Genomic DNA, 26,678 nt, shown 5'->3' with positions numbered 1-26,678 from the left:
TAACCTAACCTAACCTAATATTAATTTATGAAAGAATAGTTTTAATATCAATTACTATTTTTTATTCAACTAAATCATAAATTCAACCACAGCTTTATTTCATAATTATCAGACTTCTACCACAACCCAAGTAATTCGATTGTGTATGAAAGTCTTTAGTGGAACTTTGTGCGTTGTACGACTATATACTTGTTTAATTTTTATAAAAATGTAAAATAGTAAATACACGCAGAGAAGAAACATGATTGCCACAATCATATTCGAAGAGCAAAATAATATGATAGCAGCTATTTTTGCGGCGACCATGTAACATTTTAACCTGCAACCATGTTGGCTCAGTGAACATGGTTCTAAGAAAAATACAATTGTCCTCATCTAAAATGTTATTATATTGATAAAAAGAATTTTGTTTCCATTAAAAGACAATGGTCACGATCTAAAATGTTATGTTATTCGTCAAAAATGTTTTTCTTCTAGTTAAAAGAACATGGTCACAACCTAAAATGTTTTGATTTTTATGAAAAAACTTTTTTCGTCGTCGAAAAAAGGACGCCACTTGAGAAAAGAAAACACAAAATCAACTTTATTTATTTGTTTTTATTTATTTATAATCTAATTCATTGTTTATTTGTATTTATAATGTCGTGCAAGCAAACTTCACATATTTTTACACACTCTAGTTTGGTTCAATTTCAACAATAAGTAATCATTCCATATTTACATCGTGCCCATCAAATGTACAAACGCAGACATCATGTAACTGCAAATAAAAATAAATTATACCATATATCAAAATGCAGAACAAAAACCAGGTATATTTTTTTCAATTACACTTTCCTTTTTGGTATTCACATAAAACCACGTGCCATTTCTGAATAAATAAATTAACACAAAACACAATAATTCCGTATTCTCCGTCCATTCCAAGAAACAATCAACACACGACTGACGCGCAAAATGAAAATCGTGTGTACCTGCTCAATGTTTTTATAAAATTCTTGTCGCTGCAAAAAAATTAGAAAATTAAATGGTCACGAAAACAATGTACATGGTCTTTATGGCCATGTAATGGTTGTAGACATGTCTATACGTAAACTATAAAAATATTTTTTTCTCTGCAAAAAAGTAAAAAAATTGAATGGTCAGATACATGATTTTCCTGACCATATAATGGTCTCAAATTCTATCATTTAAATAATAGAACATGTTTGCGGCATTTGAGAACCATTTAAATGCTTATTGCCAACATATATTTTTCTCCGCTCGAAAATTATTTGTACAAAGACAAAATACATGGTTTTCGCGACAATTACATACTCTAAATAAGCATTAAATGGATGCGGCAACCATGTCCAAACATGTTTTTTCTGTGCGTGTAGGTTTTCAAATTCTGGGGGGGCTAAAATTTTTCTGGGGAGGTCAAAGCCCCCTCCCCAGAGGCCTTCCTACGCTTATGTGGATACCATATACTAACATCACGTACCAAATTTCAACCGAATGGGAAGAATTTGCTCTTCCAAGGGGCTCTGTAGGTCAAATCTGGGGATCGGTTTATATGGGGCCTATATATAATTATGGACCGATTTCGACCAATTTTTGCATGGGAGTTTGAGGCCACATATTAACACCACGTACCAAATTTCAACTGAATAAGATGAATTTTGGTCTTCCAAGAGGCTCCGGAGGTCAAATCTGGTTAAAGACCATATACTAACACCCTGTACCAAATTTCAGCCGGATCGGATGAAATTTGCTTCTCTTAGAGGCCTCGCAAGCCAAATCGGGGGATCTGTTTATATGGGGGCTATATATAATTATGGACCGATGTGGACCAATTTTTGCATGGTTGTTAGAGACCATATACTAACACCATGTACCAAATTTCAGCCGGATCGGACGAAATTTGCTTCTCTTAGAGGCCTTGCAAGCCAAATCGGGGGATCGGTTTATATGGGGGCTATATATAATTATGGACCGATGTGGACCAATTTTTTCATGGTTGTTAGAGACCATATACTAACACCATGTACCAAATTTCAGCCGGATCGGATGAAATTTGCTTCTCTTAGGGGCCTCGCAAGCCAAATTTGGGGGTCCGTTTATATGGGGGCTATACGTAAAAGTGGACCGATATGGCCCATTTGCAATACCATCCGACATACATCAATAACAATTATTTGTGCCAAGTTTCAAGTCGATAGCTTGTTTCGTTCGGAAGTTTGCGTGATTTCAACAGACGGACGGACGGACGGACATGCTCAGATCGACTCAGAATTTCACCACGACCCAGAATATATATACTTTATGGGGTCTTAGAGCAATATTTCGATGTGTTACAAACGGAATGACAAAGTTAGTATACCCCCATCCTATGGTGGAGGGTATAAAAACTATACACAAATGAAGCATAAAGATTAACTAAATTCCTGTCTCCCACAAAATAGTTCAGAATTTCTTAAAATTTGTAAAATTTACTAATAATGCGCCCATTTTGAACTTCGTGTGGAGCTAAGGACATTTTTGCAATTTTGAACTCCATTGTTTTCCTTCATACTACGAAATTTTCAATAACAAGTGATTTTGTTTAATAAATTTTCTTGAATTTGTCGAACATTATTTACTTATTTTTGTAAAATCGGCGTGACATCTGCGCGTCTACTACAGTATACTTAAAATTTTCTAAAATTAATCTATTTTTTCTAAAACTAACTAGAATTTTCTTTCCTGGTGGGTTCACTGTTTTTTCAGTGTAAATGACACTAGAGCTAATATAATTCTATTTACTTCATGGAATTATTATATTTTGAGAAAGTTCTATTGGCTTTTATAATTTTTATGTACGTTAATTAAATGAACTAAAAAAGGGAGAAAAAGTATACACAAATGAAGCATAAAGATTTACTACATTCGAGTCTCCCCTAAAATTTGTAAATTTTACTAATAATGCGCTTTGTATCGTACTAAAGAAATGTCTGCAATTTTGAACATCAATTTTTTGCTTCAAACTTCGAAATTTTCTTTAACAAGTGGAAAAAATAGTTATGTCCAGTTAAATTTTCTTCGATTTTCATTATAAAGGGTGGTTAAAATTTCAAGGGCCGATGTTGATTTTGTGTATTATACAAACTATTTAGGAAACTATTGTAATTTTATTTTATTATGATATATTGGTATTACTCAATTATGTATGGAACAAAATATCGGCCAAATGGGCGCCGCGACCTCGGTGGCACACCTTCATCCGATGGTCCAAATTTTCGATGACGCTGAGGCATAATGGAGGTTCTATGTCGTTAATGTGCCGAATTATCTCATCCTTTACCTCTTGAATTGTTGCTGGCTTATCGACGTACACCTTTTCTTTCAAATAACCCCAAAGAAGAAAGTCCAACGGTGTCAAATCACATGATCTTGGCGGCCAATTGACATCGCCATTACGTGAGATAACACGGCCACTGAATTTGTTCCGCAAAAGAGCCATTGTTTCGTTAGCTGTGTGGCAAGTGGCACCGTCCTGCTGAAACCACATATCGTCCACATCCATATCTTCCAATTCGGGCCATAAAAAGTTCGTTATCATCTCACGATAGCGAACACCATTCACAGTAACTGCCTGACCGGCCTCATTTTGGAAAAATACGGCCCGATGATGCCGCCAGCCCATAACCCGCACCAAACAGTCACTCTTTGTGGGTGCATTGGTTTTTCGACAATCACTCTTGGATTCTCATTCGCCCAAATGCGGCAATTCTGTCTATTGACGAATCCACTGGGGTGAAAATGTGCCTCATCACTGAACATGATTTTCTTCGAAAATTGATCATCCACTGTTGCCATATCTTGGAACCATTTAATACATTGTTGGATTGTGTATCTCTCCATGGTTAAAATTGAGTAAGTCTGAAATAGAGAAATGTCAAATAAAATTCGGAAAACAAACTTGGCGTTTAGGTGTGGTTCACATTCAACATCGGCCCTTACAATTTAACCACCCTTTATATATGGAATTGTTTCATTGGCTCAATTTTAATGACAATTTTCGTTAATAGTACGAAGCCTTTTCTATCAGTGTATATAATAAAAGACAAATATTTGTATACCCTCCACCATAGGATGGGGCATATTAACTTTGTCATTCCGTTTGTAACACATCGAAATATTGCTCTAAGTATATATATTCTGGGTCGTGGTGAAATTCTGAGTTGATCTGAGAATGTCTGTTGACAGCCTGTTTCTGTATGTCGAACGAGCTCTATCGATCGACCAAAATGCATAACAACAGCTGATTTTTGATTATAAATTCAGCTGTTTGTTTCCATTTCAGTCGTTCGATAGAGCTCGATCGACATACTGAAACAGGCTGTGAAATCACGCTAACTTCCGAACGAAACAAGCTATCAACTTGAAACTTGGCACAAGCAGTTGTTATTGATGTAGGTCGGATGGTATTGCAAATGGGCCATATCGGTTCACTTTTACGTATAGTCCCCATATAAACGGACCCCCAAATTTAGCTTGCAGATCCTCTAAGAGAAGCAAATTTCATCCGACCCTGCTGAAATTTGGTACATGGTGTTAGTATATGGTCTCTATCATCTATCTAAACGGATCACCAGATTTGGCTTGCGGAGCTTCTAAGAGAAGCAAATTTCATCCGATCCGGTTGAAATTTGGTACATGGTGTAAGTATATGGTCTCTAATAACTATGCAGAAATTGGTCCACATCGGTCCATAATTATATATAGCCCCAATATAAACCGATCACCAGATTTGACCTCCGGAGCCTTTTGGAGAAGAAAAATTCATCCGATCTGGTTAAAATTTGCCACGTGGTGGTAGGTTTGGTTTTGGAGCCTCTTGGAGGAGCAAATTTCATACGAGTCAGTTGAAATTTGGTACATTGTGCTACACACAAAGAAAATTTCATTAAAATTGAGCCAACGAAATTTTTTCATTGATACAATGAAACATTTTCATTCAGACAATGAAAATATTCGTTGATAGTATGAAATATTTCATTGACTAACAGAAATTTCGTTATAATAACGAAAAATTTCATTATATCAATGAATTTGTTTCATTGGCTCAATTTTAATGACACATTTCATTAATATAACGAAACTTTTTCTACCAGTGTAGTATATGGCCGTATACCACCATGCCTAACTAGGTCCATATCGGTCTATAGTTATATATAGCCCTCAGATAAAACGATCCCCAATCACACAAAAATTGGTCCATATCAAGTTCATAATTGTATATAGCCCCCATATAAGTGACCCCCATATTTCAATTCTGGCTCCCTACGTACCGTGAAAAGTCCATATCGATTTGTACACACAAAGAAAATTTCATTAAAATTGAGCCAACGAAAATTTTTCATTGATACAACGACACATTTTCATTAAGAGAATGAAAATGTTCGTTAATAGTACGAAAGGTTTCGTTGACTAACAGAAAATTCGTTATAATAACAAAAAATTTCGTTATATCAATGAAATTGCTTCATTGGCTCAATTTTAATGACACATTTCATTAATATAACGAAACTTTTTCTACCAGTGTAGACGTACCTATTCATACCTTTTTTGTCTAATATATAACACGTATGGATTAACTCACAATTTAGAAAACGATGTTAAGAAGTTTTAAGATACCAACCCAAGTAATTCGATTGTGGATGACAGTCTTTCGTAGAAGTTTCTACGCAATCCATGGTGGAGGGTACATAAGATTCGGCCTGGCCGAACTTACTGCCGTATATACTTGTTGAAAATTATTATTATTATTATTTATTATTATTTATTTTCTAACACAGTTTGAATTTTCAAAACAATGCTTCAAGTTTTTTTGTAAGCCATCTGAAAAATATGAATGTTTTTTGTATTATCCCTTCCAAATAGGACTACCTGTCAACGATGACCTCGTGGATGGGACAGCATTGGTTCCATTTGACTGTGGAGAGGCGAGTAGCCTGAGTTTGCCTCATTGTAAACGAATATTTGTTATACCCTTCGCCACACTGTGGAACAAGGTATTAGGTTAGGTTAGGTTATGTGGCAGCCCGATGTATCAGGCTCACTTAGACTATTCAGTCCATTGTGATACCACATTGGTGAACTTCTCTCTTATCACTGAGTGCTGCCCGATTCCATGCTTAATAACAAGGGACCTCCTTTTTATAGACGAGTCCGAACGGCGTTCCACATTGCAGAGAAACCACTTATGTTAGAGAAGCTTTGAAACCCTCAGAAATGTCTCATGCATTACTGAGGTGGGATAATCCACCGCTGAAAAACTTGTTGGTGTTCGGTCGTAGCAGGAATCGAACCCACGACCTTGTGTATGCAAGGCGGGCATGCTAACCATTGCACCACGGTGGCTCCCCAGTCTCACTAGGATTTTTGAATTAGTTATATTGTGGTTTTGAGAGCAAACTTGAAACAATACCAGATCTAAGGTAGATATATATCGTCTAACGTAAACGTCTCCTAAGTCTTAAGTGGGAACAATGGAAAACATTACTTCTCGTGGAGTGCCAAGGTATTATAAGTTAGTGCATATATTTGCAACATCCAGAACGAGCCAAGATAGACACATGGTGTTTTTGGTAATAATGCTCAGGGCCTCGCCCTTGAGCCTATCTAGCCATGTCCGTCTGTCTGTGAACTTATTTTGGCAATCGCAGTTTTATTCCAAATGACTTCAAATTTGGTACATTATAGGCCCCAATTGATTTTGAAAGGAAGGTTAGGTTAGATGGCTGCCCTATGTATCAGGCTCACTTAGACTATTCAGTCCATTGTGATACCACATTAGTGAACTTCTCTCTTATCACTGAGTGCTGCCCGATTCCATGTTAAGCTCAATGGCAAGGGACCTCCTTTTTATAGCCGAGTCCGAACGGCGTTCCACATTGCAATGAAACCACTTAGAGAAGCTTTGAAACACTCAGAAATGTCACCAGCATTACTGAGGTGGGATTTTGAAAGGAAAATATATCGTATATTTTTTCGCCCGAATTACACTCATACAGAGGCCAAAAAATTTACTCCTACGAAGTGGTGCAGGGTATAATATAGTCGGCCCCTCGCGAACTTAGTTTTTCTTTTCTCGTTTATACGCTATGGTTAGGTTGGGTTGAAAAGGAAGAAATGTCTTTAACGAATTCCCCAATTTGTTTTCAGTCTCTAAATATACCATCAATTGCTCCTCCTTATCAACTCTTGGTGCCCAGTCATGATTACATAGCTCACCTTCAATAGCTCTCCAGTCTTTTTATACCCACCACCATAAAATGGTGACGGGGGTATAATAAGTTTGTCATTCCGTTTGTAACACATCGAAATATCGATTTCCGATTATATAAAGTATATATATTCTTGATCAGGGAGAAATTCTAAGACGATATAAGCATGTCCGTCTGTCTGTCTGTCTGTTGTAATCACGCTACAGCCTTCAATAATGGCGCTATCGTCCCGAAATTTGGCACAGATTCGTTTTTTGTTTGCAGGCAGATCAAGTTCGGAGATGGGCTATATCGCTACAAGTTTTGATATAGTCCCCATATAAACCGACCTCCCTATTTGGGGTCTTGAGCCTATTAAAACCGTAGTTTTTATCAGATTTGCCTGAAATTGGAAATCTAGAGGTATTTTGGAACCATAAAGAGGTGTGTCGAAAATGGTCCGTGTCGGTCCATGTTTTGGTATAGCCCCCATATAGACCGATCTCCCGATTTTGTTTATTACGCGTCTAGAAACAGTATTTTCTATCCGATTTGTCTGAAATTGGAAATCTAGAGGTATTGTGGGACTATAAAGAGGTGTGTCGAAAATGGTCCGTATCGGTCCATGTTTTGGTATAGCCCCCATATAGACCGATCTCCCGATTTTGTTTATTACGCGTCTAGAAACAGTATTTTCTATCCGTTTTGTATGAAATTGAAAATCTGGAGGTATTTTGCGATCATAACGAGGTGTGTCGAAAATGGTCCGTCATGTTTTGGTATAGCCCCCATATAGACCGATCTCCCGATTTTGCTTCTAGGTCTTCTATAAACTATATTTACCATCCGATTTGCCTGAAATTGGAAATCTAGAGGTATTTGAGGACCATAAAAAGGTGTGCCGAAAATGGTGCTCATCGGTCCATGTTTCGGTATAGCCCCCACATAGACTGATCTCCCGATTTTGCTTCTTGGGCTTCTAGAAACTATATTTTCTATCCGATTTTCCTGAAATTGAAAATCTAGAGTTCTTTTGGGACCATAAAAAGGTGTGTCGAAAATGGTGCCCATCGGTCCATGTTTTGGTATAGCCCCCATATAGACCGATCTCCCGATTTTGCTTCTTGGGCTTCTAAAAACTATATTTACCATCCGATTTGCCTGAAATTCTTGAGCTTCTATAAACTTTATTTATTACCCGATTTGCCTGAAATTCGAAATCGAGATGTATTTTTAGACCACTAATACGTGTGCCGAAATTGAGGTATATCGAGGTCCATTTTTTGGTATAACCCCCATATAGACTGATATCTCGATTTTGACTTCTTGGGCGTCTAGAGACTATATTTTTTAGCCGATTTGTTTGAAATTGAAAATCTGGAGGTATTTTAAGATCACACATATGTGAGTAGCAAATGATGCCTATCGGTCTATGTTTTGGTATAGCCTCAATATAGATCGATCTCCCGGCTTTATTTCTTGGGATTCTAGAATCCGTAGTTTTTATACGAATTGCTGGAAATTAGTAATCTATAATGAAATTTTAGACAAACGAAATTTCCTTTTCGTATAAAGTATTTTCGTTTATTCAACGAATGTCTCTAAAATTTGTGTCAAAAAAAAAACTTTGCTTGTCTAAAATTACGTTTCTCAAAAAAGAAAACACTTCTTTTATGGTCATGAAAATTGCTTGAAAATGAAAGTAGAATTTCCAGATTTAACTCATCGTATTTGTTTAAATAATGGCGGAAAAAATCTACAGATTTAAGATTTCAAATCAAGTCGTGAGTCACGAAAATGTTCGTGAGCCACAACAATTTCGTGTCACGTGCACACCTCTATTACATAGCTCACCTTCAATAGTTCTCCAGTCTTTTTCTTGTTAGGTTAGGTTTAATGGCAGCCTCTTATTTAAGGCGAAACCACTTATAGAAGTTTTGAACCACTCATTTTGTTTGTTATTGTTGTTTTATTCTTCAATCATTATTGTTGTTTTTGATTTCAGCTTAAAACCATGCATTGACTAAACTGCAAGTGTAGCTTAACCAACAGAGGAAAAGTATGCTTGTCAAATTGATTTGGGCAAAGTCCTATATAGACTGCAAGACGGTTGAATGGACAGCTGTTTCGGAATTATCGCATTCCTCATCAGCATCCTCTACTTGCAGAAATGTCACCCGAATTACTGAGAGGGGATAATACACCGCTGAAAAATGTTTGGTGTTTGGTATGCAAGAGCGTTTGCCACTCGAGCTAAAAATAATCTGCCAAAATTTGGAAAAAGTTTTACCAAAAAACTACCAAACAAACAAAAAAATTTTATTGTACAAAATATTATTTCTATAACAAATCTTGTTGAAATTCTATTCCTATAGAAGAGTTTGTCAAAATTATAATTCTATAGAAAATTTTGTCAAAATTTTATTTCTATAGAAAATTTTGTTACAATTTTATTTCTATATAAAATTTCCCCAAAATTTTATTTCTATAGGAAATTTCTTCAAAATTTTATTTATATAGGAAATTTCGTCAAAATTTTATTTCTATAGAAAATTTTGACAAAATTTCATTTCTATAGAAATTTTTGTCAAAATTTTATTTCTATAGAAAATTGTGTAAAAATTTTATTTCTATAGAAAATTTTATCAGAATTTTATTTCTATAGAAAATTTTGTCAAAATTTTATTTCTATAGAATATTTTGTTAAAATGTTATTTCTATAGAAAATTTTGTTAAAATTTTATTTCTATAGAAAAATTTGTCAGAATTTTATTTCTATAGAAAATTTTGTGAAAATTTTATTTCTATAGAAAATTTTGTCAAAATTTTATTTCTAAAGAAAATTTGGTTAAAATTTTATTTCTATAGAAAATTTTGTCAAAATTTTATTTCTATAGAAAATTTTGTCAAAATTTTATTTCTATAGAACATTTTGTCAAAATTTTATTTCTATAGAATATTTTGTCAAAATTTTATTTCTGTGGGAAATTTTGTATCCATTTTAGTTCTATAAAAAATTTTGCCAAAGTTTTATTTCTATAGAAATTTTTTTCAACATTTTAATTGTATAGAAAATTTTGTCAAAATTTTATTTCTATAGAATATTTTGTCAAAATTTTATTTCTATAGAAAATTTTGTCAAAATTTTATTTCTATAGAAAGTTTTGTCAAAATTTTATTTCTATAAAAAATTTTATCAAAATATAATTTCTATAGAAAATTTTGTCAAAATGTAATTTCTATAGAAAATTTTGTCAAAATTTTATTTCTATAGAAAATTTTGTAAATTTATTTTTCTTAGAAATTTTTGTAAAAATTTTATACCCATAGAAATTTTTTTCAAATCATCCAAATTTAAATTAGAAAACTTTTTGGAGATAAAACTTTTGGGGAAAATCGGATTAAAATTGAGGTACCTAGATGCTATGAAGTAAATCGGTGTTTGTGGAGCCTGTATCAAAACAGGGAACGATAGAGGTTACAGCCTTACAATGATCAAGATTTATTAGAATGAAACGTCGATACATCAATATTTGGAGCTGATCCCTTTGGTATATCTGCATGTGGATTTCACGTAGGCTTTAACTCAACCGGCTCTAGGACATGACTAGACTTGGCAATTGATGTGTATTTAATATACCAACCAATCAGTCAGCAGTGTAAATTCTGGGTTGCATTCACGTAGTTTGCTTAATATAGATTCGGAGCCACAGATTAAAGCGGCTTAATAATGCTTCACACGATTACCGCGAATCGGAATCAACAGCATTTTGATATCAAGTGCCTGGGCCAAGAATCTTTTGAAGCACTTGAGAATGGAGCCCTTGTAATACAACAATTATTTTAACACACAAAATTATGCATAGGTTTCTCTGAAATACAAATATTTGAATTGAATAAATTGTATTCCTTTTTTTACAGAATTTTTTCAATGAATTACGACACTTTTTTTAGTTTTGTTCATTTGTATAGAGAAAAGTACTGTATATGATATGGAAGTACTGTATACAATATAAGTACTGTACACCACAGCGTTTTATTTGGATTTTCCTAAAACTATGCAATAGTTCACTGTAAATGATTAGGCGATAATGCAGTATTCCAGACAATGCCGTAATAATCATTATTCATTGTCGACATTCGCGTTGCCAATTTTTTTAATGTTTTCGTTGTTATAATCACAAACCAACTAAACAATCCCATTGTAAATATCGTTGAATTCTATGGATTTTCCAAGAGTAAAGTGTGTTCAATAAAAACTTTGATTGGAAATAACGAGAACTCGTGTAGAAATATTTTAATTCTGTGATCTCTTCTCGAGTTACCAAATTGAATGGCGTCTCTTTTATTTCTATCATATATCCTATTTACAGTGTTGCATTACATCAATACAGTATATCAGATCATAGTTGTTCTAAATAGTAGTCAAGACAATTCTACTACAGCTCGGCCAACCTGCTATCATGATCGACCCGATCATATAAAATTACTAAAACTAAAATATACGCACATCAATCAATCTATGTATACATTCCAGAATTACAAAGCTTATTTTAGGTAGGAGCTGCGTTTTGTGTGCCCTGGGAGTCTCTCGATTTCCACAACCGCATGTTGCACGCCTCTATCACCCCATCATACGGGATTTGCGTCACTTGGACGTTCTCTATGTCTTTAACGACATAGCGATCATTCGGTAATACCTTATGTACAATATAGGGCCCCCTATACTTGGGGAGCAATTTCTTATTGATACCCTTAGTGGTGTCGACATTCCTTATCACTACAAAATCTCCTACCTTGAATGAAACCACATTCACCAATCTCCCCAATGCCCTTTCCTCATTATACATCTGACTCCTCTTTATGCCCCTATCCGCCTGCTCCCTAATCAAATTCAAGTCCTCCCCCCTGTCGGAAAAGTTCTCCTCTAGATACTCGGTCAGCTTATCTATGACATCCCCCCTTTGATTCACACCAAACAAAGTCTTACTCGGAGTAGTACCGGTAGTCCTACTCACCGTGTTATTCAACCCAAATTCGATCTTCCCTATCTGCTTTACCCAATCCGAATGACCAACTGGCTCGCTGCACTTGGCCAACATCCCAACCAACGTCCTGTTGACCCTCTCGACCTGGCCGTTAGCCTGCGGCGAATGTACGGCAACCCTCACATGATCGACATTCCTCTCCGTCAAAAAGTCCGCAAACTCCTTAGACGTGAAACAACTTCCTCGATCAGTTATAACCCTAACTGGTCGACTGTAATAGTCAAAATACTTGGACAAAGCCGCCTTCACTTCCTTGGTACTCGTCGTCAAAACTGGATATAATCGGACAAATTTGGTAAATGCATCTATAACCACCAAAATATGTTTCCTCTTTGACTGCAAACTGGGTAAGGGTCCCAAATGATCCAAATGGAGAGTGTGAAACGGTCTAGGTTCCTTTGGAATGCTATGAAGTGCCCTTGCATTCGGTCTCCGAGGTGACGAGTACATTATGCATTTGATGCAGTTCCTCTTAAAATTCTCTATCTTCGCCCTCATGTGTGGGAACCAGTAGTTATCCCTCATTTTGTGGTAGCATTTATCCACCCCCAAATGACCAATCTTCTCATGAACGCAGCGGATTAGCTCGTCCTCCATCTCCTTTGGTACATATAAACGCAGATTATCGCCATATTTCTTATATATGACCCCGTTCACCATCTCGAATTCGGCTAATTCCTCGTTCTCCAACCTTGACCTAAGTTCGCATATTTTAGGATCTCTTGCCTGCATGGCATATAGTTGGAAGTCGATATCCTCGCTCTGAATTGTGCCAACCATCTCACAATCCAAATTATTTCTAGATGATGCATCGACATGCGCCATTCTCGAACTGGGTCTGTGAGAGATCGCATAATCAAAACCCTCCAGTTCCAGGGCCCATCTCGATATTCGAGAGTTCATCGTTCTCTTACTCAATGTGAGGGCCAGAGCGTTACAGTCCGTTACAATCCCAAACTTTAAGCCCTCCAAGTATATTCGGAATCTTCTCAGGGAATATATTATGGCCAACGTCTCCAATTCAAAACTATGATATCTGCTTTCCGCATCCGTGGTCCTCTTTGAAAAATATGCAATGGGGTGAAATTCCCCATCATCCTGTCTCTGCAGCAACACCGACCCAAAACCCATGGCGCTAGCATCGCAGTGCAACTCAGTCTCCCTCTCATGGCTATATATAGCCAAAATCGGTGCCGTAGTGAGCCTGGACTTCAAAGTCCTAAATGCCTCCTTACATTCCTCACCAAATGCAAATCCAACTGCCCTGCGTGTCAATTCGTACAACGGTCGTGCTATCAGTGAAAAATTTCCTACAAATTTCCTAAAATAGGAGCATAACCCCAAAAAAGATTGCACCTCTTTAACGCTACGGGGTTCTGGATACTCACATATAGCCCTAATGTGACCATCCGAAGGGCTCAGTCCACCAGCAGAAATCCTGTATCCCAGATATTCAATCTCAGAGTACCCAAATCTACACTTCTTCATCTTCAACTCTAATCCGTTCTCCGCCAATCGTGTCAGAACTCTGCCCAATAGCTCCATGTGTTCCTCCATTGTGGTCGTTGCCACCACAATATCATCCATGTATACTACAATCTCGGCCCTGTCCAGAAAATCCCGAAATATCCTACTTACGTATCTCTGAAAAATGGCTGGACCATTCTTGAGTCCAAAAGGAAGACGAAGAAATTCATATTGTCCACTCGGTATAACAAATGATGTGTACCCCACCGAGTCATCCGCCATTCTGACCTGATGAAATCCGGACCTCAAATCCATGATAGTAAAAATCCTCTTTCCCCGTAAACGCTCCAAACAGTCCTCTATTAACGGTAATGGGTAATTGTCCTTAACTATTATCCTGTTAAGAGATCTATAATCAATACAGAGTCTGGTCTCTCCATTCTTCTTCTTCGTAAGAACAACTGGTGAGGCATAAGGGGAATCACTGGGCCTAATTATGCCCCCATCCAACAACTCATTTATAATCCTATCCACCTCCCTCCTTTCGGCAAACGAAAGACGCCTTGGCGAACAATGTGGCGTCTCGGAAGAATTCACCTTTACCCTTGCCTCGTAGTCCGAAGACACTGACGCAGCGCGTAAATTCGAAAAATATTTTCCCCTAATTAAGGCCAACAACTCATCCCTAACTCCTAAAGGCAAACAAGGGTTTACATCCAGGTCCCCCTCGATAGGCCACTCTATCCCACATACCCTTAAAAATTCAGCGTCTGCAATATCATCAGGAACAACACAATTTTTTATTAATTCAATTTCATTCGAGCCGGAAGCAACCACACCGCTAGAATTCAAATACTCATCTCTCATACACAAAGTAATAGAAAATTCATCAAAAAAATCCCGTCCAAGTATCATTCCCCTAGGTATATAATCATCTGGCACCACATACACGTAAACATCCCGCACACGTCCCCTGAAATCAATCTTCGTCTTCACTCTTCCACATGCGGTAAAATAATTGTCTCCAACGCCCCTAAATCTATACATCGACTTCAATTGTACACCAGGTATCACCGACCGAATTATTGAACGTCTAGCAAAGTTGCTGGGACTACCAGTATCCAACATAGAAAAAACAACACAATACTCGGTCATGTTCCCATCATCATAAAATGCAGCTCTTACCTGTACATCAAATTCAATATCATGTGCATTCTGTACTGTTGCCACTGTCTTAAGCGGGCAATTCATATGCATGTGGCCCATTTGACCACACTTAAAGCAAGATCCTCGTGGTCGTCTCGCCTCCTTGCACTCGCCAGCGAAATGTCCCAACTTTGAGCAGTTGTAGCAGCGTATTTCTTTTTTCTCTGTTGACACCAATCGCTGTTTGGTTCCCACCTCAGCATATATTTTTTCGTATCGTGGTATCATTTTCTTAAAGGTGTCTATCGAAGTAATGCTATAAAAAATGGAAACAGCTGGCGATTTGTCCTGCAACCCTTCCACAATGTACTCAACCAATTCTGCGTCAGAAATTGGGGCTCCTTTGGCAATATCCTGCATCAAAAGTACATAATGGTAAATACTTTCACTTTTCTTATTCCATTTTGTGGCCTCTAATTTTTTGAATATATCTCTGGTACTAAGTTGCTGATCAAATTCGACTATTAGTTGACACTTGAGGTTTTCCCACGATGTTGGAGAAATCATACGAATAAACAAGTCTGCAGTACCAGCCATCATCCGACGTGCGAAAATAAATTTCTCTTGCTCACTACAGTCATGGATGGTCATCATCTCTTCAAAGTCAGCTATCCATTTTTTTACACTATATGTTCTATCGCCACTAAATTTACGTAATGAATTTTCCAAATCCGAAAATGAAAAATTAATTTTCCGAATAGGAGTTCTAGCGCTTTCGAGTTCGTTTATTTCTTTTTGCAGTTTCAAAATTCGTAAGCGTTGTGCTAAGTCATGCTCCATTCTCTCTAAGTCAGCGTCATCGCTTTGTCTTTGCTGTACATATCCAATTCTGCTCTGCATTGTTTCCTGCACGAGGCTAGCACGTGGTTCTTGAATTTCAATTCCTTGTTCCTTTTCTATTTGTGGTGCTATGTTCTCTCCATCAGTATTACTAGGACCACCCACTATGTCCTCGAGTAATTTTTTCAAGTGACTATAAGTTGCGGTCTCAGGCACATTAATTCCTAAATCGCTGAGTTGTGACATAAGTTCTTCTCGAGGATTCATCTTCCCAGAAGTTATTAGTCTTTTAAAATGTCTTCAGTAGCTTCAGTTCTTCAGATTTTTGTCCTTAAGTTTCTTTTGGTTAGCAAAGTTCGTCCACACCTGACGTTGTGATCTCTTCTCGAGTTACCAAATTGAATGGCGTCTCTTTTATTTCTATCATATATCCTATTTACAGTGTTGCATTACATCAATACAGTATATCAGATCATAGTTGTTCTAAATAGTAGTCAAGACAATTCTACTACAATTCGAAATATTTTAGATATCAATATTTAACATGGACATGGAAAACAAAGCAACTTGCGCTTTTATACCTCATTCACATTAGGTTAGGTGGCAGCCCGATGTATCAGGCTCACTTAGACTATTCAGTCCATTGTGATACTACATTGGTGAACTTCTCTCTTATCACTGAATGCTGCCCGATTTCATGTTAAGCTCAATGACAAGGGATCTCCTTTTTATAGCCGAGTACGAACGGCGTTCCACATTGCAGTGAAACCACTTAGAGAAGCTTTGAAACCCTCACAAATGTCGCCAGCATTGCTGAGGTGGGATAATCCACCGCTGAAAAACTTTTTGGTGTTCGGCCGAAGCAGGAATCGAACCCACGACCTTGTGTGTGCAAGGCGGGCATGCTAACCATTGCACTACGGTGACTGCCTACCTCATTCACATTACACTTCCAAAATCCACTTTTACTAGATTTCAACTGTCATTTGCCTCAAATCTCGAAAATGTAGATTTTAAGCGTAATGTGTAGAGCCTATTAGACTTATAAACTTTTTGATTAATTAATTCAAAGCTGTGTAAATCGGAGTCTGAAGATTTTGCTAGAGTCGTAAATCATAAAAATTTTAATCGAATACGGCTAAACCAATTTTTGTAACTAAACAAATACATATTTACGCAAATTTGAATTCAACTTCCATTGAAGGAGATTATTCTATGTTTTCTAGAAGATGGGAGGAATCGATTCGTGGGCATCAAGCCTCAAATTTAGCTTGAAATTTTCCCATATTTAGATCACTTTTGAAAATAAACAAGATAATTTGTATAGGTCCATTTTTGGTACCTTTCACAACAGAATTACAAATGAGTGTTATTAAAACGAGATTTAGTTATTTTACCCGTTGTCGAGTCCGAAGTCTGAGTCGAGTAAAATTGGCTCGACTCCACAGCCCTTTTCGACTAAACGGATTTTTGTCCACAAAGTCAACTTTTTGTAATCTTCAAATTCGAAATCAAATTAATCGATTTATGGTGTTGGTCAAAATTCACTCAACGGCTTTTTATAATGACCAAATTGTGAGATCAAAAATCTTTCATATTTAAATTTTGAAAAAAAAAATCAAAAAGTTGATTTTTCCAAATATTGAATACCGCAGCGAAGCAGAAACCAAACATACATTGACGACCTGATTACAACAGACAGACATTATTAGATCGTCTTATGAGCGGTCCTCATCCTCCGACTGTACTTACCCGAAAAATCCACTGGTTAGTAAAATACTCGATCAGCTGTTTTTATCGGCACGATAACTAAACTTCTTCGAGACACCTTTCTAACTAATCAACAGTATATAAACTGCCGAAGCCATAATTTCCATGTATTGAAAAAGCCGAAATGTCGATCAGTTTGTTTGAAGATTTGAAAAAGTGGAAAGTCTTTTCCATTTTTTTTTAAAGTCGAAAGCCCTTAAAGTCGACTTTTTTTATCTAAAATTATAATTCATATGCGATAGCAAATTTAACATTTACTTAATACCAATATTAAATTCTGCCATATGGGCGAACATTCCATAGTTTCTCCAATTGATCAATATGAAATACCATTTAGATTTTCTTCATTTCCATTTTCTAATACGGAAGAGCGTGCTCTGGAACTCTTCTTTGAAAAATCTCATTGATTTTTGCTCTATATAAAAAGAAAAACATGGAATATTTACTTAAATATACATAATTATATTTTTATGAATATTGGTAATTTTATCGATAATTTCCAGTATGTCATTGGCCATTATTAAATACAAGAGAAATACAAAAGAAACTTGAGAATACCACAAAGAAATTTTACAAATGGAATTATAGTAAAAGATGGCATTAACCATCCGATCCATGAAATTATATTTCCTTCTCTTCTACTCAACCATTTCTTATACCCAATGCTTGTTCCAGCTCTGCCCGCTTCTGATTGACTTTGGTGAAGAAATATCGCGAAACTGCCTCATGAGTCCACGGTTGATAGTAAAACTCAGCCCGGCGTTCTTCTTCTGGATTACCAGCCACATCAGTCATGGCCTGTAATAAATAAAAGCAAATCGAACAGTTTTTAGAAATCTCATTCTTGACAATACTCAATGTATTTACCTTCAAGTCACGGGTCTGACTAACGATCCATCGTTGTATAAATGTTTGCGGATCTTTTGCAAAGCTGAGGAAGAATTCTCGATTTGTTTTCATTTGATTTATGGTATCGACTGTTTCGTGAATTTTCGCATCAAGTCCTTGTATCTCCTGTTGGCTAGCAGTGCTCATGAGAAAATTGTTCATTTGATTTTTAAGTGTGTCGTCCACTTCTACATCGATGTCGTAACATGCTGTCTGTTTATTTTCGGCCCCACTTTCTATAAAGTGGTTAATCACAATTGGATCTGGTGGATGTAGGAGTGGATTGAGACGTTGGGGAATCTCGGCAAATTTCATTCGTTGACAACCAAATATTTGCTCCAAATACTTGTCACAATTAATATACTCCCTTTCGTGGGCATCTTGTAGTTTATGGGTCTTAATATATTGCCAAAGAGCCGATATAATAACTGGACGTGTTTGCGTATGCACACCCAATAGACGAGCCAAACGGGGATCCAATTTAAACTGCAATGGTTGGTAATCTAACAAAAGCAATATGGTACAACGAACATTCCTATCGCCTGGTCTTTTAACCTGAAATCCATCAGTCTCCTGTGTGGTGTGGGTACGATGCCACTCCACCAAATGATTGTCGGGTCCGTAGAGCTCTTTGTCTAACTCAATCACCAGGGACTTGAAAAACGATGAAAATTTTCGTTTGATTTTTGTATTCGGGTCACCCTTTCCATCTTCCAACAACCTTCCTTCAACTCTCAACTCCCACGAAGCAACAGAACCCTCGTCCCCCTCATTAGTGGGTTCTTTACTAGGATAAAATGTGTTTGAGATAAAAATGCGTAGCTTTCTCTTCTGTTTCATAGGCCGTTTGAGAGCCTCTTGAATATCCAATCTCTTCCTCATGATTGTGGCATCCAATTTACGTTCGAATGTCAGCAAATCCATGTAGGCCTGAGATTCTGGCACTAAATCACGAACTTTTTGGGGTAATATTTTATCAGCCAACTTCTTTTTCTTCTTTGCAGCCGTGCTAAATTCAGTTTTATTCTGAGCATTACTTATATTACGTGCTTCGGAAGACCGCTTATTGCCACCACCACTGCCACTACCACGGAGACCACTTTGGAAACCTGGCTGTGGTGCCCTCTGATGAATTGGAGGACCAACGGGAGAATTTGTATTTCCAGCAACCGGTTGCGAATTACTAGGATGCAAAGGAAATCCTCTTTGCTAAAAATACACCAATGTTTTAGACATTTTCGACGAAATTATATACTACACACAAAACTTACCGGCGGAAAGCCTGTACCCGGAGCATATGGACGCATTCCGGCCGCTTGTGGGGGAGGAGGTGGATACCGAGGTTGTCCAGGCACTGGTGACTGCCCTGGTTGTCCAGGAGCAAACCGTTGAGACATAATTCTTTTTAATAAAAAATTACAGAATATCCTATACAAGTCCCAAAGCGACGCAAAGTTTGTGGTCAAATGTCGCCATTTTGGACTTGAGAACTGTCTGTCAAGTAATTATTTACAAGGTATAAACCTAAACTAGGGCGTAAAACGTAACGTACAGAGAACGTAATTTATTATATTACGTTCACACTAAGCATAAAATCTAGAGTTTTTAATGCGCTTACAGATTATAAGTTATTCCGGACGACAGTGCTCGTGTCGAACATATCCCATATGTTGTGAACATAATAAGTTAAGTCCGAAGATATAATCGATACTGCTGCATGTTTATGGGATAGATAACACATTTACCGATTATTTAGTCATCGCCGACAAGTCGTATCGATCCGACAAAATGTAAGATTCTTTATACGGTGTTCTCACCAAGCATGTTTTGGGGTTTGAAATGTTTTCCCTTTATAAGCACTTCAAAACGAGTCGTTTTCGCCACACTAAAAAACAAGTTCAAATCACAAGTTTTCCTCCAAAACACGTCAATTTTAGAATGTGAACCTACCTAATTTAGAATATACCCCGAATAACATACCCTATTCAGAATATATGTCAAAATATTGAAATAAGTTTTATAGAAAAAAAAAAGAATAAACAAAGGCTTTTAAGAACATGGACATATGAAAAGCACATAAACAAATTCCCTTTGCGCTCGCGGTAATTATTTGGACATAGGTTGCATATATGTGAATTTCGAGTAAATGTGAATTTCTAGTTTCCATACAAGGCATATTAATTAAAGGTAAAGTCACGAGCAAACGTGTGTACACCCCATGATATTTATAAAGTCAAACTAAAATGACATCACTTAAGTTGACATTTTGTGTATGTGTAGTGTTGTTGTATTGTTGAACGACATTACATTAAATATCAAGTAATTAAGAGCCCAATTTTTTTGATTTATATCGATAATGGATGGATGAAATGGATATGGACTGATGATGGATAAAGGTGAGTGCCAAGTTTGACTTTAACCCCCAAAATCAAAAATAAATATGTAAAAACCAGTATAAAATTAAACCTGTGTGAAGCAAATTTTATTATATCTTTTTAAACTTTTCACAAAGATTAAAATGGATTATAAAAGAAAATTAATACTAGAAAACTGGTGATTTTGGCAGCTAAACTCTATCTTAAAGCCATCCTTAAGAGTAAGAATAAACATTCTTCTGTACTGACTGGCGGAAATATTGCTGCCCGACAAGACGACAATAGCAGATGGCCAATTGAAAGCCAATCCCACAAAGCATTCACTCAGCTGGACTTCAAGGGTAATATCTTGGGCATTACTCATTTATTGGAATCAGCATCCAACGAAAAATCTATCAGGACCACAAAAAGCGCATTTTGTTTCCGTATTATGTAAGTAACAAGTAATTTTTTACATGTTGCACAATGCAATCTTGAACTAATTTAAACATTTCTTCAACTCTAGGATAATTGCTACATTTTACTGTAGTGTAGGTAGATGGCGAAGTTATGACGAGGACGGAATCTTATTTGTTGTTGTTGATTTCCGCTTTAAACTTTTGTGTAGCTTAACAAACAGAGGAAAAGAATTTTTGTCAAATTTATTTGGGCAAAGCCCTATAGACTGGTTTAGGACCACTAGGAGGACCATTTGGTGCATTGGGTGCTTCCATGGGTTTACCCTATGGACCACAGGGTCTGTTAAAAGCCCCACCGGAGCTCCATAGACCCGATATAAAGCCAACAGGCTTGGAAGGTCCAGCGTGTGCAGAAGAACGAATAGTAAGTTCATATGTTGGAAGATATGTGTGGAAAACATCAATGTAATTACCGGATTATTCGTTATATTTTCTATTAGTTTTTAATGTTTGTCACACATAGCGTTTGATTGAGAGCTGCTAATTGAATGCTTTTGTAATGTTTTGATTTCATTTTAACTATGTTTTTTTCATTTTAGCGCAACTCCGTTTCTCCAACAGATCGTGAAAAATACCGTACACGCTCTTCCCTCGGCATAGAGGTTTTTCTTTTTTGTTATTGTTGTAGGAATCACATTCACCTCGACCAAATGGCGAACTATGTCTATGGAAGGTCGGGACAGGAAAAGTCTAAATGGAGAACGATTTGAGATCAAGATCAACTCCCAGCCTTAATACAAAAGATGTAAGAATAGCTTTTCAAATCGAATTGTTTTGTATGTAAGATTTAAAATTATGTTTCTTTTTTCGAAAAGTTAGATAAACCTGGCACAACGGGAGCCAAAGCTCGAACTCCCACACCTCAGCTCAGGTGTTAGTCCCAAGCAAATAATGCCACAAGGTGGCCCACCGCCAGATGGCTATTCAGCATCTCCATACCAGCGACCAGGTGATCCTTACCAGAGACCACCCTCTGATCCGCCTTATGGAAGTTCACACTTCCGCATATTTTTCCTTTTTATTTCTTTCTTTAGCTACAGCAAAAATAAACTATTTTTATTTTATTTTTGTTTTTATTTTATTAAATTTAAGAATTTAATTAAAGTGTTAAAATATACCAATAACTGTAATATAAATGTTCAAAATATTAAGTAAGTCAGAATCAATCTTTGTTCTTTGTGGTCATGTGAGTATATATAAGACAAAAATTTAAAGTACATAAACGTAAAACTAGGTCAAATTTGTATTAAATTAGATTACAACTGCGAGCAACACTTGGGGCCTGTTTAAAACTGAAACTATTTACTATGGTGAGATATCAATTTACTATCGTGAAAAACTATTGCTAATTTGGCGCACTCATTTCTCTTTTGCAGTAACCTGCAATCCTTTTATCTGTTATTTTTGATTCAGCAACGTTACTTGTAGAGGACATTCTTAAGTGCACTGATGAAAATCATATTTTGTTGTTCGCCCAATTAACTCATGGCTAGCAGGCAGTATATATTCACCGAGGGTTTTAGCAGTAAATTTGGTAAAATAAACGTTTTATTCCATAATGTTGGGATTTCGTATTGTACATAACTATGGATTCGCTATTGCTGTTTTTAATACAGATTTCAAGTCATCTTATTGCTTAAGCTTGAATACGGTCAATGTTTCAAGCATTTGTTTTAAATGCTGCAATACCTTGGAACGCTATTTATACTTTTCTGCTTTTGGTCCATATTTTTGTTAACATTCGACCAGCTTTGTCACCTTTGGCCCTAACTCGATATATCATTTATAGACAATTTTGTAAAATGTTTGCTCTATGAGTCGCCACTAGGGTGTATATGCGTATTAGCAAAACATCTAAGAATAACAATGAATCCTTTTGTATGTTGGGTCGTTCCTGATCCAAATAAACGGCTGATATACCTTGTATGAGATCACTAAGATTTGCCAGAAGTCCCATATGATTTATTGCATCTCTTTGATTCCTTAATGCTTCGATTCAATATGTAATTGTAATTTTGTATACTTTGAATTCGGTTTTTTGGGAACATAGAATATATAAATAAAAGTTTTTTTAAGAAAATTCTTTTATAAAACCAACCCCATACAAATAACACAATGTGTATAATAAACAATATGTATGTAAACAAAGAAAGTAAACAAACCTACTAAACGTAAACAAAGCTTTTGACAAGATGAGTGTCGATATTAGTCACCTGATTGCATGACTTTACCTCTTTAATATGCCTTGGTTTCCATAGTAACTGTCAAACTAAAACATCTCAACCCGGTGTGAACGGTGAAATGTTTTGAAAAACGAATGAGGAAAACGAGTCGGTGGGAACATAGCATTACAAACACCGACATTCCGTCCGGAATAACTGATAATCTGTAAAGCGCATTACAGACTATAAGTTATTCCGGACGACAGTGCTCGTGCCGAACATATCCCATATATTGTGCACATTATAAGTTAAGTCCGAAGTTATAATCGATACTGCTGCATGTTTATGGGATCGATAAGGCATTTACCGATTATTTAGTCATCGCCGACGCACTGTAAGATTCTTTACAAACACCGACATTCCGTCCGGAATAACTGATAGTCTGTAAAGCGCATTACACGTGAAAATTTGTGCCTTCCAACCAGAAAAAATCGAAGTTTTTTTGATTTTATGCCAACACGTTCCCGCAACACCGAGTATGGCCTTATACTAGCAGATTTGTCTCCGCAACGTGTTGTGTCGCAGGGTTTATCCGACCGTATAAGGTCCCCTTAACAAGCTGCAGTATCGATTATATCTTCGAACATAACATATAGTGTGGCCAATGTCTGGGATATGTTTGACACGAGCACTGTCGTCCGGATAAACTTGTATTGTGGAAGGCACATAAACAGAAATAAATTAAGAAAATAAAATATCCTTACAAATATCACGTGTTCGCATTGGGAAAATATTGTGTTTTCGTTCAGAAGAGCATTTAACTTCTTATTGTTTTTTTACAATCAGGACAAGTAAAGGTTTGACAATTTTTAAAGTTTATACGGATTATTATTTAAACGTAATATAAACTGTTTGTTAATTTTAAACTAATGCGCTTTACAGACTATCAGTTATTCCGGACGGAATGTCGGTGTTTGTAAAGAATCTTACAATGTGTCGGATCGATACGACTTGTCGGCGATGACTAAATAATCGGTAAATGTGTTATCGATCCCATAAACATGCAGGAGTATCGATTATGCCTTCGGACTTAACTTATAATATGCACAATATATGGGATATGTGCGACACGAGCACTGTCGTCCGGAATAACTGATAGTCTGTAAAGCGCATAACCGTTAATTTGCAATTTGTGTACAATATCACATATGTGATTCTCTACACACTCTTTCAAGATCAATTTACCGATTAATCTTCCAATGTGAACAATCAAAGCAACAGAAAGATGTCGCTGTTTTCTTATTCCTTCTGAAAGAATTCATATGTGAAAGACCTGAGTTTGCTGTCAAAAACGGTGATTTGACGTTTTTCCCCCGGTTATAAATATTTTTGTTTATTTCGAAAATTTATTGAAAATGTTGGAGGAATGGTGTTGTGAAAAGTTGAAGAACCTTAAAATAAGGGAAAATCGCATAGACACGCTGACGGAGATAAGATGTCGCTTGAATGAAATGCCCACACTTGAATTACAAGTCACTAACAAATTGTTAACATCACCTGAAATATATGATTGTTTGGAAGATACCGATGTCCCAAATAACAATTCCATAGATTTAGTCAGTGATATACTTTCTATATGCATGTCCAATTTGTCTTTGAGACAAAGTGACTTGCCGCGTTTGCTTCAACGGGCCCTGATGCACAAAAAACCTCGCATAAGGGCTATAGCTTTGAATGCAATACTCAAAGAACTTGAGGCCCAGATTTGTGACGAAGTTGCAGGTGACGTTATTTCTGATGATTTATTGCGTCACATCTTGAAGGCATTGATGGAACCAGATACGGAGCTTGGGAGTCCAGCTGTTAAAATTCTAAGTCTGGTTTTAGGAGACCATTTACACAAACAATATGTCATTGATTCCTTATTGGAAGCACTTAAAAACACTGAAATAGTCAAGTGCCGTACTTATGAATTGGCAGTCAACCTGTCCAGACGATCATCATCTACTTTGGAAAAAGTAAATTTTGTATTGGACCATGCTTTGTCAGAACTCGATAATGACGATGTATTACTGCAAGTTAATATTCTGGAAATTCTTGTTTTGCTGGCAGAACAGAATCATGGTCTAATGTATTTGGAAAAACGACAAGTTTTCGATGTCATCAGCAAAAAGGTGGAAGAAATTGAACATAATCCTCTCGATAGATTACTAGTACCGGGGATAATGAAATTCTTTGGTAAAATCTCTTCCGTGCAACCACAAAAGATCCTAACGGGTTATCCACGTATGATACAATGCCTATTTGATTGCATACATTCTGGAGACATTTCTATATTGCCAGCTGCATTCGATACATTTGGTAAATTTTGTTATGAAGCCAAAATTTCTGGTTACTTTGCTATAAATCATTCCATTCTATAAACAGTATTTACATTTTAGCCAACTTATGCCAAACACAGGAGGGCGTCATTCTCTTGGAAGAGCACTACAGCAGTGATGTTAAAGAAAGTCTTGAAGATTATTCTTCATATCTGAGAAATTTGCCCACGGATCTTAAGAACCGGGCATTTAGCAGTTTGGAAGCAATATTCTCTTTCGATCCTAGAGTGTCTGCTGATGTAAGGTTAGACATAACGGCCTTCTAATTATGGAGACGATATTAATTAAAAAATTATAATTTTTTCCACAGTTCTATTTTAAAAAAATGGTTTGGCTATTTAAATTCGGATCAGAATAATATGCAGTTTCTTATGGACTTTTGTCGTAATCCTTTTCCGGATATAAAAATTTCCACATTAAACCTTATCGGTTCAATTTGTCTTTACTCTTGGGGTATCGATGCCCTTAAGAATACAGCGGGATTTTTGGAATTCCTCTTGGATCGTAAAGTTGAGTTTGACAAAGAAGCAAAATATGCCAAGTATTGTGTCATTAAATTACTGGCCGAGAGCTGTGCTTTTGATGCTGAAACCAATAATCAACTGCGGCATTATGTCAATGAAGGAGCATATTTTGTCCAATCCATAATGGATGTTGCTGTGGAGGGAAATTAATATATAACTAGATTTGACTTTCATATCAATAAAACAACAAACTAAAAGTTGTAACGACTGCTTTTTCATGGCTATGAGGTATGTGAAAGGATCTTACAAACCGCATGATATACCATTTAAAATTTAACACAAATTGCATATTTCTCTATAGAAATAAATTTTTTCCAATTTTTTTTTTCAATAGAAACAAAATTTTGAGAAAATTGGCTATACAAATAAAATTTTGAGAAAATTTCCTAT

The 26,678-nt window shown here is 36.4% G+C and overlaps 4 protein-coding genes across 8 annotated transcripts; 2 read left to right on the top strand and 2 right to left on the bottom strand.

Annotated features, from left to right (window-relative positions):
• Positions 1 to 14,515: 14,515 nt before the first annotated feature.
• LOC142229483 (uncharacterized) lies at positions 14,516 to 16,114 on the bottom strand. Its single transcript, XM_075300043.1, has 2 exons — positions 14,930 to 16,114; positions 14,516 to 14,855 (listed from the first exon to the last, which is right to left on the bottom strand). The coding sequence occupies exons 1-2, from the start codon at positions 15,995 to 15,997 to the stop codon at positions 14,838 to 14,840; spliced, it is 1,086 nt and encodes a 361-aa protein (XP_075156158.1). The 5' UTR covers positions 15,998 to 16,114; the 3' UTR covers positions 14,516 to 14,837.
• A 1,827-nt stretch (positions 16,115 to 17,941) lies between these two features.
• Bap60 (Brahma-associated protein 60) lies at positions 17,942 to 19,872 on the bottom strand. Its single transcript, XM_075299745.1, has 3 exons — positions 19,660 to 19,872; positions 18,368 to 19,597; positions 17,942 to 18,298 (listed from the first exon to the last, which is right to left on the bottom strand). The coding sequence occupies exons 1-3, from the start codon at positions 19,783 to 19,785 to the stop codon at positions 18,143 to 18,145; spliced, it is 1,512 nt and encodes a 503-aa protein (XP_075155860.1). The 5' UTR covers positions 19,786 to 19,872; the 3' UTR covers positions 17,942 to 18,142.
• Positions 19,873 to 20,630: 758 nt separating this feature from the next.
• On the top strand, positions 20,631 to 22,383 carry LOC142229981 (protein groucho-like). Of its 5 annotated transcripts, none has more exons than XM_075300584.1 (5): positions 20,631 to 20,784; positions 20,901 to 21,195; positions 21,269 to 21,585; positions 21,761 to 21,966; positions 22,041 to 22,383. In XM_075300584.1, exons 3-4 carry the CDS (start codon positions 21,475 to 21,477, stop codon positions 21,929 to 21,931), a joined length of 282 nt encoding a protein of 93 aa, XP_075156699.1. In that variant the 5' UTR covers positions 20,631 to 20,784; positions 20,901 to 21,195; positions 21,269 to 21,474; the 3' UTR covers positions 21,932 to 21,966; positions 22,041 to 22,383. The 5 variants fall into 5 exon arrangements, 2 of the variants coding, with proteins under 2 accessions (XP_075156699.1, XP_075156698.1); XM_075300583.1 differs by having other exon boundaries at positions 20,632 to 20,784; positions 22,037 to 22,383; XR_012720549.1 differs by having other exon boundaries at positions 20,644 to 20,784; positions 20,955 to 21,195.
• A 2,324-nt stretch (positions 22,384 to 24,707) lies between these two features.
• Positions 24,708 to 26,492, top strand: LOC142229642 (26S proteasome non-ATPase regulatory subunit 5). Its single transcript, XM_075300225.1, has 3 exons — positions 24,708 to 25,744; positions 25,825 to 26,008; positions 26,075 to 26,492. Exons 1-3 carry the CDS (start codon positions 24,799 to 24,801, stop codon positions 26,436 to 26,438), a joined length of 1,494 nt encoding a protein of 497 aa, XP_075156340.1. The 5' UTR covers positions 24,708 to 24,798; the 3' UTR covers positions 26,439 to 26,492.
• The last annotated feature ends 186 nt before the right edge of the window (positions 26,493 to 26,678 follow it).

This window comes from Haematobia irritans, chromosome 3 (assembly GCF_050003625.1).
Source record: "Haematobia irritans isolate KBUSLIRL chromosome 3, ASM5000362v1, whole genome shotgun sequence".
Taxonomy (NCBI): Eukaryota; Metazoa; Arthropoda; class Insecta; order Diptera; family Muscidae; genus Haematobia; species Haematobia irritans.
Note: the sequence above shows the minus strand (reverse complement) of the source record. Positions and strands in the feature narration are given on the sequence as shown.